Genomic DNA, 16561 nt, shown 5'->3' on the forward strand with positions numbered 1-16561 from the left:
CTTAAAACCCGGAAATGTATATTTGCGTGTGCTCATGTGCATTTTGATCTGCGATGTTGAGACATCGTGCAACAATGATTCGAATTTTTAATTGCTGCAAGACCAGAGGCAGAACATCAACCACTTATGAAAACTAAGTGTCGAACCCCCACACTGTGCCAGAGTTCAGCTACATTGCTGGTGTGCATTGTGTGCAGAGTGCATAAGTGGCACTGTGTTGTTATTTTAAAAAAAGAAACAGTTGACTGCTTTTTCAGAATACCACAAATTACAAAATGAAATAAAAAAATTGCACGACTGCTTCTTGAGAATACCACACATTATAAAATGAAACTGTGATAGGACAACTGGAGTCCTACTTTATTTGATCATCGCTGGCTTTCCTTTATTCGATATGGCGCAGCGTGGCTTCGTGACACGAGGGCGGCCGGCTCGGCTGGAGCCAAGCAACGCAGAGCATAATTTTCAGTCGGCTAAAAGTGGTGTCACCAATGTTTACCTTGAAGTATCCCCACGCAGCTGGCATGGGTCCTACCCAGAAGGTATATGTCAGGCTGGTGAATTGGTATCAGTGTGTAGAATTGAATTATGGGTACCCGTATTGTAGTATTGGCACCAATAAAGATATAATTATAGTGGTATAATTGTTTCTAAATTCCATTGTGTTTGAAAGCCCAGTTAGAGTGTGGGCGTTCTACCTAGTGGGCATGTTTTAAATTGGAATTTCATCAACTGAAGAGAGAAATGTCAGAAATTCATCCACATTTAAGGAGATAAAATGTTTGGTCCAGTTTGAAATTTCCAAGTATGGTTCTAAGCAAAATGTGGACAAAATGATTCGCAGAAAGAAGTGTCTACGGCAGACTATAAGTCCAGTGTATCATAGAAGACATGAATTGTATCTATCAAACCTACAAATGAAATTAAAAAAGGCATTCATTTGATCTTGAAAGCCGTAAGATGAAGACATAAAACGGAGCAGTCAGAATACACACCGCAAAGGGTTTGGTCGTAGAAAAAGAAAATGGATGAAAGGACATTGAAGTGACGAGCGAGTTGGCAGAGAGCAAAGGGGATAAAAGACTGAATAAAACAAAAGCACTTTTATAGGCAGGTAGGTAAAGCGAAACGACTCTCTGTTGGCAGCAGTGAACATTCCCACTTGAGGACTCGTCACACTCCTCATGAACTGACGGTCACAAAAAGAGCCGCCGTCCTCTTGTTTCACTTCAGTGATCTTTGACGAGGTCTGAGCCGTGCAGTTCAAGACAACTGCCGTCAGCTCTTTGCAATGGGTGAGAACATCAGTCGACAACAGTTCGGCAAGGTGATGTACAGTACATGTGCCAAGTGAGTCACGTTTACAAAGATGTATTGAATGTCTTTGGGGTAGAATCACACCAAACATCAGCTTTACGCGTAAAGCGGCTTTACGGAAAAGCGGTGACTGAAACATACTGCAAATCCCGCTCTTGGGTGAGAGCAGTTTTATCGGAACCCATCACTGTGTGATAAGGCAGAAGCTATGCATTCATTTTAGATTTTATACTCATGCCAAATTCACAAGGTACATCACATCTAAAAATGCATTTAGCATTTGAAATTCCAGACTGTAGATCACTGATATCAATCTTAGACAAGTTTGATTATTAGTTTCCCAGACGAGCCTAATTCAAGGAAAAGTACTTCAGGCAAGGCTGCGACGTCAGTAAAGAGGAGACAGGGTGATGTTTTTGTTTGGAATAATTGCAAGCGAGATGGTAGGCACCTTTTAGAGGTCTGAATGTGACACAATGGCCTCACCAAAATATGTGGGCTTTCGAACTCCAGAACATGTCCTGCAATGGTTTAAAAAGATGAACCATGGCGCCGTCTGTGGGAAAAAAAATAATTTGCATGCAAGATAACACACCATCCATAGAAACTGTCCATGGATTTATGAGTTCCGTGTATGAGAAGAGTTGGTCAAGTGATATGAAGTGGGGCTCCCCTGTGTTAACGCAACTTGACTGGTAAATGTGTTGTTAAATAGCACTTGTTATAACCTTTATAACCTATTTGTTTTTGGTTTTGGAAACTGTTGTCCATAATGTTTGGGAACCATGTAATATGTGTAATTTTTGTGTAATTTGGGAAAAGAAAACACTTTTGTTCAATGAAATGTATTGTAGTAGCCAATGGATCACCAAAAATAATAATAATAATTTGGAACATATGTATATTTACAAGAACACTTTGACAAAAACTTGATGAGAACCTCCTTAGGACACATCATGAATACAATTGAACACTGGACTATACAGTAAGCAGTAGCAGATTAAAATGCAATGACATTTTTACAGTTTGTGATTGTGACTTATCTTGTATTTGTGTTCATCACTGCGCAATTCTAGGGAAATGAACAAAAAGAAATCAGTCCAACAAATAATCTTCAATGGCCCAGAGGAGAGCACGTGCTACCAGCCAATTTGGATCCAAACCAAATTGTACAAAATTCATCTCCTTACTTTGCAAAGGATACTGGAGAGCCTCATTCTCATCCAGTGCAATGTTGTTTTCTCCGTTTCCCACAGTACACTCTAAAAACAGTTGGGTTGAAAATAACACAATTTTGGGTCAAAAATGGACCGATCCACAACTTGGGTCAATTTGACCCAACTTTCTTGGTTGTTTTTGCAGAAAACAACCCGAAAAATGGGTAGTTTTGTACAAAACAGCCCACTTTTTGGGGGTTGTTTTGTACAAAACTACCCATTTTTTTGTACAAAACAACCTAAAAAAATGGGCTGTTTTGTACAAACCAGTGCAGAAAAGTGGGTCGAATTGACCTTGGTCCATTTTTTTTTACCTAAAATTGTGTTGTTGTGTTTTTTAACCCACTTGTTTTTAGAGTGTACCATTTTGAAGAATTGGTCAAGCCGCTGTTGTGCAGTGGAAAAACATAGAGTGTATCGTCATTGCAGTTCCCCCATTGTGGACCTTCAACATATCATATTTTTGACAGTTATTTTCACTCCTGATTAAATTGAATTTCAATTAGCCTCAAAGTTGCCATGTGAGTGTCTCTGTGACTGTCTTATCATGCTGCCCCTCGGTGAAGGTCTGAATAGAAACTCCATAGGTGTCAATTTACGATTGACCATGACTGTAACACTAGATTTCAAGGTATTTGTTGGTGATGGCATCCTGGTTATGTTGTTTCGTGTTCCTCACAGCTTTGATGGTTATGCCCGGGGACTCCAACCATTCAACGCGGACAGCCTGCTCTTATCAGCACTCACCTGGCTCGGCGAATGGCGGCAGCGGTGGCACGGGGACTGGCGGCCACCATCATCAACACAACCATCACCACGCCCACCACCCAGTGCAGCATCACCTGTCCACCCATGGCCGGCACCCGTCCCTCTCCCATCAGAGTCACAGTGGACAGAGCTGCCCTTGCACGACAGGTGAGACGGACAAGGTATATTTAGCTATCTGTCAAAAGTGCTTCATTGTTACATTTGAGGGTCACCGGCTGGAAAGCGCAAAAAACAAACAAACATGATAATAATAGCGTAGTGCAGTTGCTGTGCCCTAGCTGTGCATGCTGCAGTATTATACGCTCGCTGCTTTTCCTTTTCATGCTGCCCTCTTGAATAAAATTCATCTCCTCACTCTGCTTCTCATGCAGTGGGCTCTTTTTGTGCATTGGGGTTGTGTATGAGTGTATAATGCTCATGAGAAAAACTGTGCTACAAAAGTATACATTATAAGGAATACAATCAAGTCTGTTTTGAGCGGTTAACATGCATGATGTCTGCTGCCCTCCAACATGGCTGGGCAAAACGCAACTCTGCACATCACTTTTTTTTTTCACTATTGTTTCGGAAGTCTTTTTCACATTTTTCAGAGCGAAAGTAAAAATAAAACTATGGAGCTTGTTTCTCTCCATATCTTTTACTGATTCTTGTAGAAGTAAAATTTCCTGCAAGTGCACATTATGTGTCATATTTAATAAATATCAATTCCACTCAATGCCAAGCAGTAATTCTCATGCCAATGGGTATGGTTTGTTTTTTCTCTGTCATTCTGTACGCGTTCGCTGCTTTTAGATTGCACTCCTCCCTCTGTCACGTCTCACAGAGGTACATATAGCCAGGATGCATTTGACTGAGGCTTTCACCATCGGATTTCTTTCTCATATCATTCCTGCTCTTCTACATCCCCTCATTGTGTGCATGTTTGTGTGTGTGTTATCATTAAAGCTCTTTGACAGGCATTGGCATAGTAGACATGATATTTAAATGTGTTTGTGATTGTCCCCTCCAAGTCGAGGATGAATATGAGCTAGCCGCTCGTCTTTGCTATGCGGCCTGAGCATCTATTGTTTTGTTTGTGGTGGTGGGAAGCAGCTTCACCCCTTTATTTCGCACAAAGGCACAGAGCTATGACTGGAGTATTTCTGTGTGGAGCTGCGCCTCCTTGTGGCTTACTCTGGAACTGATGTCAGTGCACGACTGCTGAAAACGTCCATCCACTCGTCTTCAATATGTCCTCATTTGGGCAACACGAAAGCTGGCGTCTATCCCAGCTGACTTTGGTCAAAAGGCAGGGTATATCCTGGACTGGTCACCGGTCCACTGCAGGGCTCATATAGACAACCAACTGTTCACACTTATATTCACATGGATTGACAATTTGCAGTTTTAATTAACCTAACGTGTTTTTGGAGCACATGGACAGCATGCAAACTTCACGCAGAAAGGCTTGAGCTGAGATTCAAACGCAGAACCTGTAGACTGTGAGGCAGACGTGCAGAATTGTGCTGTTCATGTCTAGTTTTTAAGTACCGGTAGTGCAATGCAATTTGAATTTCACACTACTGCAAACTGCAACCACATTAAGCATTGCGATATAGAACATAAAAATTTGAAGGTAGAGCACACGAATACATGTTTAATAGATGGGTTCAAGCCTTTAAAAAGGCTTCCTCACGATATATACCGTTGACCCCCGCCATTCACGGCAGATAAGGACCAGGCCAGCCGGTGAACAGCAAAAAGTATTATTGACGGAATGCATCGGGGAGAGTATTCTTCTTTAAACCCCCAAAACACTTTCAAAAAATGTTTTCCACAAAAAACAGTGGGCGAAATAGGGTTAAAAAAAATACAGGTAACCTCTAGAATATGTTACGTTTTTTTGTTTTTAAAACCATCGAAATATGCAAAAACGCAGGTGCTTAACCGTGAGTATGCGGGGGCCCACTGTATTAATATTTTGAACATTTTTTACCTTCGCCTACCTTCCAGGCATGACTTCAGATTGGTACCCAAACCTGGATTGGCTGAAGGAAAGTTGCCGCATCGCCACCAGTTACAATTGGGCTGATGTGGACCTCTCTCCATTTCAAGGTAAACACACTCACACTAATTAGGAATATTCAGCGGGTATGGTGAGAAATAGAATGGCATACCAGCAAAACTACTTTTAGCTTCTACTCTCTAATGTGCTTTTACTTCAAATTTCATCAAAATGATTATTCTAATTCTTTTTCTTTGCCAATTCACACATCGCTGGTCACCTGCCACTAGGCAGAGTTCATCAGATTCAATCGGATACAGTGGGGATGACCCCTGCAAATACAGAAAATTATTCATAATTGGCACCCATTGAAGTGCATTTGGGGGGGGGAATAACATTTAAACCCCCAAAATTATTCAAGAAACACTGACAATATTCAGTTTGTGTTCTCCACAAAAACTCTCAACACAACAAAGCACAACAAAACAACTATTGTTGCATACAGCGCTATACATGGAGTAAAAAATTGTCACTCACAAAGCGTTAAAACCATAAATTAATGACCAAAAAGCCCCACACTAAAACAAGATTGAATCTTATGCTGAGTGTTCCCTTACTGGAGTGTTTAACAACCTTTATTGAACCACAGCACTTACTGTACTTCACATGGGAAAAAAATGTCACGGCACACTATTTTCTAAAATCTTGGCAAAAAGTTGTTATTTATGTACCTTCTGTCATCTGTTGAAAGAGCATTTAAGTGCTGTTACGTCATTGGTAAACAACATTTTGTGTGTGTGTGTGTGTGTGTGTGTAAGTAAATAATGTTCCTAAATACGTGACATCATCAATTCCCGCGGTACAACTGATGACCTCTCACAGCACACGAATGTGCCACAGCGGACTGGTTGGGAATCGCTGCTTTACTGTATCTGCTCACTGAGGTGATGTCTCACAAGACTTGCTGATAAACTTGAGCTTCAGGTTTTGGGTGATTTGTGACGAATATTTTCCCTGAAATTTGGGTTCAACTCCAAATGATACATGCTACTCTTGCTAACTTGATAACAATAGTCATTTACTACATCCGCTTTTAGAATGGATCCACTTCTTATGAACATCATTAGTTATTGTGATTATACTATGATGATGTTTCCATATAGTCTGGCCCTTGAGGCACAATATTGTAACAATATAATGGCACTTGTTTAATAACGGTTATTGCGTCTCAGAGGTTGCTACCTTATGTCCTGCACACACTCCAATTCTAATTCTCTTTCACTCAGTTGTGCAATGTAACTCATCTAATTAGGGCCATCTCAGTCACAGCCTCTTCTCCTGGCCAGCGCACAAAGCCGGCAACATCCATGTACGATTGGACGATGACAGCTGAACCCATAGTACCCAACCTCCCTCCATCATCGCTCTCTTTCTCTCTCTCTCTCTCTCTCTCTGTTGTGCTTGAACCCACTCCCACTACCTTCGCGCCAACCGGCAAGCCTGCACATAACCTTAGCAGAGCAGGAAGCTCCGATGGGACCAAACGCAAAGGCTTTACAGTAAACGTGTGTGGTGGACAAATATGACAGCACCTCAGTGAGGGCTTGTCTGTGTTAAGAGAATATGAGTTGCTCCATCAAATAGAATGAGAAATCAGTGAGTGAGCAATGTGTTTAGGGGTTTTGCTATAATTGCCAAGTAGTAATAAGGTTATACGTTTGACAACGTTAATCCACTTAATTTCCACGTGTCTTTTCATTCTTAAAGACGTAATCAAATCAACAGCCATTTTTGCTGACCTTGTTGTTGCTCAATTAAGTTCCAATTAAATTGTGAACATGACTTATCCTCTCATTCGAAGTGATGAACTGAGAAATACAACAACAATTTTAAATTGAAACATGAATCCAATGCCACTTGTCCTTAGGTTTGGGGTTGTGGGTGAGCTGGAGCCTAACCTTAAGCCCAACATGGACTGGTCACCAGTCAGTCACGGGGCTCATATACAGTACTCTATATTAAGAAAAAATCACACCTATGAACAATACTTTAGACTATAGAGCAATGATTCTCAATAATTTGTATCACAAGTGGTGCACAGTCCCTCTAGTGGTATTCGATAGAGTTGCTGTCGAAGTGCAGTTCAGTTGTATTTAACTTTTAAGCCCTCATAGGACACACATTGAAATACTATAAAATAAAAAAATAAATAAACTTTAAGTGTTATTGGGGGCCAGACATGGGAAACGTACTGACATTTTGTACTTGAGAAAAAGTACATTTACTTGTATAAAATATGACTATGAAAGTAAAAGTACTCATTCAAATACTTACTAAAGTAAAAGTAAAAAAGTACAGGTGCTGAAATGTACTTCATGAGACCGGATGTTTCCTCCTCATGCCATATAATTTGTAGGCTATTCAATTTGAAAGGTCCTCACTTAATACACCATTTAAACAGACTGGATTGTTGATGTGATGTGATGAATCATGCAGGTAGACCCGCCTCTTGAAATGCCGTTTTTATTAATGAATTGCTGTTTCATTCAAACAGTATGAATCTAACGTCATTAACCAGGCCCAAGCTAACGAAAGGGTAAATCATTTGGCTTTTCCTCGATATGTCTTCTCAGAGTGGACGGGGAATTCTTGTAGGCGGCAAGCAAGGTTTACACGGGACGCAACCATTTTCCAAGAATCGTTCTTAGAGCCAACAAATGTAAACATTCCCGCAGGCAAGGCCATGGGTGGGCGTCAGCCACCTGCTGACTCACTGGCGCTGGCTCGTTCTGAGTAGAGCACAGATTGTTGACAGTTTCAATGTCGACGCACGTCGTCGATCATTTTACTTCTTCTCACCTTCCAATTAAATTATCTTCTGTAGCAGGTGGCATAAAGTCTTCTCGGGTAATGTCAAAGCTTGAGATAGAGCCAATCACAAGCTGGGATATCCGGGACCGGGTGTAACCCTTCATATGATTGGCGGAGCCACGTACGAACATTGGCCTAATTGATTTTTTAATCGTCATGCATCAGGTAAAACAAAAGTAACGACCCTGTTTTGAAAATGTATCGAGTAAAATGTAACAGATAAAAGTTAAAAAGTATTCTAAAAAATAATTACTCCGTGAATTACAAAGTACTGGAAAAAACTACTCAAGTACAGTAACAAAATATTTGTACTTGGTTACTTCCCATCTCTGTTGGGGCCATAACTAGAGTTAGAATAAATCTAAAAACAAATAATAATTAATAATGAATCATATTAATAATTAATTGATTAAGAATTCAGATCACAGCCATGTGATCTGTGATATATGGGGTGATCTCTTCTAAATTGTTGAATGAGGACCGCATGGTTCTTGACCTCACTGATGTACAAGAGAGTGACCATTTGTGGAAAATAGTCACTTGCCCAATTAAGGGGCTCAGTGAATTTCTTTTGCATTTAATCTTGAAGAATTGTTTCTCAACATTAATTTAGGCACAGTTTTTAATTTAACTTTTGTGTGATACATTTTCATTGAATCATGAAGTAAATATGATATATTTTTATATATTTTTAGAATGTGGGAGGAAGCTGGAGTACCCGGAAAAAAAACATGTTAGAACCTGGAGAAAATGCAAATACTACACAGGATGTACAGAGCAGAGATTTGAACCCCTCTAGCAAGGGACGTCACCTTTTCGCCCTCTCTGTCCGTCTGAGGCAGGTCTGAAGGAGAGCATGCGTCAGGCCGAGCTCAACAACTGGTCCCTGGATGCCTCTCAGATCGCTGACCTGTGTTCGTCCGTCAACCAGTTCTTCACGGCCACGGGCGTCATCCCCCCTCAGGGCGCCGCCCTCTCCCAACCTCAGGTCGCACACCCAGCAGCGCCCAGGGCACCGCAACACCCAGCTCAGCCGCACGCCACCATGCACCCCAAGGCCAACCAGCACAATCAGCATGGTCAACTCATTCGAACAGGTCAATACAAATACGGGCTAGGGCTTGAAATTGTCCAATGGTGTGTGACTGGGTCTTTGTTTGTTTGTGCCCTCTGATTGGCTGGGGCCCAGTCCAGCGTGTGCCGTGATGCTCGCCCAAAACTCAACAAACGGTATAGAGAATGGTTGGATCGATCATTCACTCCGTATGTTGTAAGATGTACCTGTACCACGGTTATAATAATATTGGATTTTTCATTATAGGTCGTTTTTATCTAGTTTTGACTTTTTAAAAAAAATTCAGTTAGTTTCAAATAATGTTTTCAGTTTGTTAGTTTTCATTCGTTTTTATACATTAAAAATGCTTGGTTTTAGTTTAGTTTTTATTCCTTTTAGTATTAGTTCTAGTTTTGTTTTTTGTTTTTTTAATATATAGTGCTGTATTTGTTGAGTGCAAGATGGGGGGGAAAAGGTCACTAAGTATTGTGTAAAAAAGTAAAATAAAGAAGACAAATTCCTTGCGTGTTTTTGCATACTCGGCTTGCATGTGATTCTAACTGACCACAACATACAGTACTGTGCCGGACATCTTCCATTTTACACTATTAACATGTATAGTATGGCATAAAACTACTTTGGCTGGCACTTACAGTATTATTTTTATACTAGGCAGGTGAAAATTCTGTGCTCCAAAAGTATACAACAGCAAATAAAAAGCTGAGTATTTGTTTTAATATGTATGCAGTAAACTATTTCCAGCTTCTTCTAGTAGAAAGTCATTTGATATAGATTACTTCAATAGTGATCACACTCAATGTGTTTTTTTTTTTGTGTTTAGGTAATGATAAAGAACAAGAGCAGAAGTTCACTGTGTGTGAGTGTGGTACATACCCTTATTACAGTGCTGTATATTGAGATCGCTCCACTTAGTGGTAAAAGGGTTAGGGTTAGGGTTAGGGTTGTAATTTGTGAATGAGAGGCAGGGTACATCCCGGACTAGTTGCTAGCTAATCTCAGGGCACATACAGTTTAAATTTACAGTGACACTTATAGACAGTTTACTGTTTTCAGCGAACCTAACGTTTGTGTTTTGGATTTTGGGATGTCGCCAGATGACATAGCCAAAACCCACACAAGCAGGGGGAGGACATGCAAACCCCACACCGACGGGGCTGTGCTGAGATTTGAACCCAGGACCTGTTGCTCTAATGCTTTATTTGAAAATAAATTAAACTGTGACCTTCAGCGATGTACAGCAACACTCAATAGCACTGTATACAGTACAGATACAGTTATATGTACTCTATGTAGTAGTGGGTGGGATGCAATTACTATAACTAGAGACGTGCTACGTTTTGGTATTTTCTAGTACTGCAAAGAGAACAAAAAGGAAAAACATGAATTTAGTGAAATAATCCATGCTGGCGAAAAGCTGCATTGGCTTGAATAGCTACTTTTCCACATGTGACAATGGACATAAAGAAAGGATGTCAGGCTGGTTTGATGCTTACTGGAGTTGAGGCCTTGAAGTTGAATTACCTTACGTCTTGCTGTGCCATTGTGCCTGTGTTACACATTCACCAGGGAATTGTGGCTGTTATTCGGTGTTGACTGCTGGGAAATTATGGCTGCGGAATCCTTCAACATACAGTGGACTATCAATGTGTGTCTGTGTCTGTGCGTTATGTGCAAAGCAGTATGCCATTGTCAGTGTTAGTCATTGGCCCGTTTTGTGTTTGCTCCCACAGGGAACATGTACATGGACTCCAGACAAAACATTCCATCTCTGATGGGCCCACCTGGATACCCCCACATGCCTCCTATTAGCAGCACAGCTCCCACCATGACAGTGGACTCCTCCATCACACTCTTACCAGGTGTGTGCGTATGTGTGCAAGTCTTGATGCTAGTGTTACATTGTCATGAGGAATAAGATAACTTCAATTCAGCAAATGGTGACAAGGGGTTTACATACGACCCATTCTATTCTTTAATGTGGTCCACTAATTAGTAACATGATAATGATGGCATTTTGGAGTGTATTACATTGTGAAAATAATACAGAAGCAAAAAAAAAAAAAAGTTAGAAAACAAATATTTATCACTATATTTTTTTAAAGCGGAAGTCAACCCAAACATATTTTTTTCAAGAATATGTTCTACGCAAGACCACTAGTTGAAACAAGGCATTCTGATAAATATTGCGTTTGTGGAATAAGAGTTAATCCACTCGTTTTAGCCATCTCTGGGGGTGGCCATTTTGTCACTTCTGTCGACTGAAAATGACATCACAACTGCTCAGGGCTCAGGTAATGACCAATAATGGCTGACCGGTTTTCTGAAGCTGAGTCGTGATTGGTCGTTATCTGAGTCCTGAGCAGTTGTGATGTCATTTTCAGTCGACAGAAGTGACAAAATGGCCGCCCCCTGAGATGGCTAAAAAGGAGTGGATTTTGCTACTTAACTCAATATTCCACAAACGCAAAATGAATCAGAATGCTGTGTTTCAACTAGTGGGCCTGCTGGGAACATATTGTTGAAAAAAAAATGTTTGGGTTCATTTCCTCTATAAGTTATCCACTGCTCTGTATTAAATGTAAAATGACTACCATCTTTGTCTCGTCCTCATGTGCAGGCCATCACAGCCAGCTCAGCCAGCTGAGCCAGCAGCAGCCGCAGCACCAGCGCATGTTGCCTCCAGGACACTTCCAGGTAAGACGCATGCTGGCTACCGACGACATCCAGGATGACTTCGACTGGGACTCCATCGTGTGAACAGGAAGTCAGCGACAAGCAGCGATGACGACAACAGAGGTATGAGACTGGCCCATCAAAAACACTGAAGACAATCCAAAAGAATGGAGTATTGAGGAGGTGGGGTCAGAACTGGAGACAATCAGTTACCAAGTGGACCAAGTTGTAAAGCGACACTGATCGAATCGTTTTACCATGAGTCACACCTCCCTCGTGCTAACGTGGGTGACAAGAGGTCAAACTGTCTAAACATCATCTGTGAAATGTTTGCTTTTGTTTTCTTCCGTTTATTAAAAGGTGTATTTGGGCCACATGGAAAACAACCCAAAAAACAAAACAAAATGACACACGCAATAAGGCGGAAAAAAAGTAATATTTTTCAAGAAAAAAAAGTCATAATCTTGTACGAATACAGTGTTGCCTGGCATATTCATTTTTTAATTTTTTTTTTTTATATGTATAAAACTCACCGATTTGTTGTTTTTGCCCTGTCTAATATCGCAGAATTGCTTTGGTGCCATCCTCTGGCATCTTTCTGACAAGGAAGCATGTTGAAGTTAGGAGAGAAGCCTAATTTATACAGGCCATAACCATGTCAAATAGAACAGTAGTCCTTTGCCACCAGCCTGTGCGCTCTATAGGCAATTATAAACCTCTTTTAGGGTGGTGTCAATTATTCTGTTGTTGTTGGGTTTTTTTTGCTAGTCACCACAGGGTTCAGTTCCTCTCTAATTTTTTTCAGGGGTTGAGGGAGTAAAAATGTGAGTTGAAAACCATCCATCCATCCATTATCTATACCACTTATCCTCACAAGGGTCGCGGGTGTGCTGGACCCTATCCCAGCAGTCATCGGGCAGTAGGGGCAGTACACCCTGAACTGGTTGCCAGCCAATCGCAGGGCATATAGAGATAAACAAACAACCGCACAATGACACCTAGGAACAATTTAGAGTGATCGATCAACGTACCGTGCATGTTTTTGGAATATGGGAGTAAACCGGAGTACCTGGAAAAAACATAAAGTTGAAATGTAACAAGAAAATAAAAATGAATATTTTAGTGAAATTTCCCACACTTACATATTGTCGCTGTCCTGTGAGAAACACGCATGTCCACCTTTGGAATTTTTTTTCTTTTTCAGATTAATGCAATGTCTGTAACGCCGAAACTAGGGATGTCACAATCTTGTGATATCGCGATATTAAAATTGATGTCGATATGTTGTCGTCTTGTCACGATATTAAAAGCAGCAAATCTGTTTAAAAGCAAAAGTTGTTTTCTATTTGTGCAGTTCCAGCACCCACTGGTGATTAGTTTATTAGTGCACTTTAATTTGATGCATGTTTTGGGCACCTATGTTTAAAGCAACACCGGGTAAGTTTTCGACAAAAAGTTTCATAATTCTTCTGATGAACATCGATTTACAACTGGTTGAATGGTACCTTTGTCATGGCCTGGGGAGGGGGGGATGTCTGTACCGCTTTTACTGGCACTAAGCAACATTGGGAAGGGTGCCACACACCCTGCTACACAAAAAAAATAACTACAAATGTGCTGACTGCTTTACGGCTTAAGTCATTTCCCCTCTTTTCCCATTTGTTACAAAGACCGTAGTAGATTCTTACGTCCATGTGCAATTACTGGTGTCAAGGCAAAAGCTGCAAAACAACCCAAGAAAAGGTTTTGTCAGAAGAAACCTCCACAAAAAGAAAAAATGAGTCTACCCGGTTTGGCCCAGCTTTCACTCGCTGGCATGAGCTCAAAAATGAGAAGGCATTTCTGGCCTGCGGAACTAGTAAGTAGCTTTCCATGCTCAAATCAAAATGCTAATGCTAATGTTAGCTATCGGAAATTTGCGTGCGAGCAGTAAATAGCCATCAGCTTGATAGTTGGCTATTCCACACTGACACGACCAGCCACGTAACAAACTCAAGAGGACTGTATAAATTAAAAACAATGTGATGACGGCAAAGTTTGAGTAAAATATATAGGAAAGTACTGTGGAAAGATCAGCCATACTGCAATGTTTCCCCCAGAAAATTTGCTCAGCCTGGTGGTAGAGAAGCCGACCGGCATCATAATAGATTTCATTTCCGTCAGTGTGTAGCCGCAGCAGTCCACACATCCGACCACATTGGATGCAAGTGTCCAGTATTTACATTAATGCTCATGGTCAATTTTATGAGAAAACATTTTTAGTGGCCGAATAAAACAGACGATTAAGAATATCACTTACCAGCAGCATTGTATTCCAATAAGTATTAATTATGACAGTAACGACACAGTTCAGGCAGTGTCATAGCGTTTGCGATCCACCCATCCATCCATTTTCTGAACCACATGTCCTCACCAGGTTTGCAAGCGTGCAATAAAGTTGTCGTTAGTTAGCACATCTCGGCAGCCCCGCTTTTGTTTATGTTGCCTCCAGTGCCTGTGGTGGTTTCCAGACCAGACAAAAATGTACACAGGTCCTGCTATCTCGTCCGGGATGTTGAAAGTGCCATGAAAAGTCGCTCGATCTTGGATTACACTTTGTACTAAAATCCTATGTCGATTAAATCCACACGAGTATAGTATCCAGCAGCGAAGTTAAAAAAATCACTGTTAAAAAGGAAATGTTCGTCACCACACTCCGGCGTCATGAAGCCGCTTCCCTGGAGGCGGGGCCACGGACAACACCCGCTAGGCTTATATTACACTGGGTGAAATCCTGTATACACACTGTGGTATTATCGGGTCATTTTGTGTATAGGACAATAGTTGCGAAACAATTCAAAGTGCGGTGCTTGCTAAAAGAAAAACGCTGTGCAATGTGGATAGATGTACGTGATAGATGAAATAATACAAAGTGAAGAAACAAATTAATAGTAATATCTTCCCCGAGAGACTGAACTGTATATTCGCGCAAATTGTGCATGGTTCGTGTTTAAGCAATGTGACGGCTTCCTGTTGAGAGCTGTGCGTGTCTACTCTGAAATGATCCAACATAACGTTTTATTTATCTGTTTCAAGGCTCACGCACTGACCAGTAAGGTGGGGGTGGTTGCGCAGGGGTCGGTGCAGGGGAGGGGGGCGGTGTGGGGATACGTACAAAACTGAAGTTAAACTTTAATATTCAACAGCGTTGTATTATATAGTTTGGACATAATTAGATTCACTACATCATCGCCATTCATCCTTCACACGGCCACGGGAAACAGAAATGCAATTCAGTCCCAACTGCAGGTGAGCGAGAGCTCAGGATTTCATGACACTATACGCTGCGCAGCTGGCGCTCATGGGAAATGTGGCCAACTTCAGGCAAAACACTACAGCTTTTGTCCGCCATAATTAACAAAAACCGAAAACTAACGTTATGCTGCTTTAAGACCCAAGCTAATCGCCAGATGAAAGGGAACACAACACATTTGAGTTCTTCCACAAATTGACCCGATTCACAATGTGTGTGTGCATTAGCAAGTAAGTGCCTCAATATTAAATGTTTGGTCATTGTAGGTCATTTTTAGACATTGAGGTTAACTGTACTATTTGAATTGTATGTATAATTAGGACCACGGTTAATTATCATTACGTGGAGACATTTACATGCAACTGCTCTTGTTTATTTTTATTTTTATTTTCTGTTCTACAGAAACCATACAAAAGCCCACACAACCAAATTAAAAAGAAACTAAACAGATCATTGCTCACATGAACAAAACTATGTTCTAACTAATAAAAGGTCCCATAAATCAGTCATACCAGCAAATGTTTTTCAACATCTCCGTCGGCCCGCTTCAGCCAAAAACACATATTGTGAACTATAGACCATGATACTTTGCGCTGCTGAGCCAATAGGAGCGCATGACTGGCCAAGCCTGTTTCTTTGTGAATGCTGTTATTATGTACAAAAACAGAATATTGTGATGTGTTTTTTTTTATATGAGCTCTTTTTTTTTACAATATCGTGAGCTTTTTATCTATTGCCAGCCTCCCCACAATATCGTGATAGTTATCGTATTGTGAGGTTCTTATCGTGATATTATCGCATCGTGACATTTGGATTTAGTTACATTCCTAGCAGAAACACCATTCACGTAAAAATAAGAAAAATGAAAAAAAAATGGACAAGTGTATTTCACAGGATAGCCACGATCTATTAAAGTGAACCATAAAAGATCTTACAAATTGCTTATACATGTCAACAAACTTCTCTCATTTCCCTAATAATAATATAAAATTAATTTACTTCCACCAATTCAATTATAATATTCTCATTGTAATTTGCCTTTTTAAAAGACTTCAACAAAAAATATAAAATCATTCTCAGATAAAAGGCAGCTTTGTTTTCATACCCTGACATTTTTTCAGGGAGGAAAAAAATATTGGAAGAATATGACTTTATTCTTGAAAAATCTTTATTGTCCTCATATTATGATGTTTTGGGGAAGAGGAAAAGTATTACTTGACTCCAGAAAGAGAACAAATACAGCTTTTTGTGTGTGGGGGGATTCTTGCACAAAAATCACGATTATATTCCTGTAAAAATCAATTTCATTCTCTTAATATGACACGTTTTTGTCTTTAAAGAATAAGACTGAAGACTTATTCTCC

The 16561-nt window shown here is 40.5% G+C and overlaps 1 protein-coding gene across 2 annotated transcripts in view; it reads left to right on the plus strand.

Annotated features, from left to right (window-relative positions):
• LOC147152740 (forkhead box protein J3-like) overlaps window positions 1-12240 on the plus strand; it is an 89873-nt gene extending 77633 nt beyond the window's left edge. For both annotated transcript variants that reach the window (XM_086052018.1, XM_086052027.1), the window contains exons 8-12: window positions 3216-3449; window positions 5295-5396; window positions 9000-9254; window positions 10963-11091; window positions 11850-12240. In XM_086052018.1, the coding sequence (XP_085908144.1) occupies window positions 3216-3449; window positions 5295-5396; window positions 9000-9254; window positions 10963-11091; window positions 11850-11989 (860 nt within the window). In that variant the 3' untranslated portion in view covers window positions 11990-12240. The remainder of the gene's footprint in view (window positions 1-3215; window positions 3450-5294; window positions 5397-8999; window positions 9255-10962; window positions 11092-11849) is intronic.
• Window positions 12241-16561: the final 4321 nt, after the last annotated feature.

The sequence above is a fragment of the Filicampus tigris genome, chromosome 1 (assembly GCF_054856515.1).
Source record: "Filicampus tigris isolate MCC_2025a chromosome 1, RoL_Ftig_1.0, whole genome shotgun sequence".
NCBI lineage: Eukaryota > Metazoa > Chordata > Actinopteri > Syngnathiformes > Syngnathidae > Filicampus > Filicampus tigris.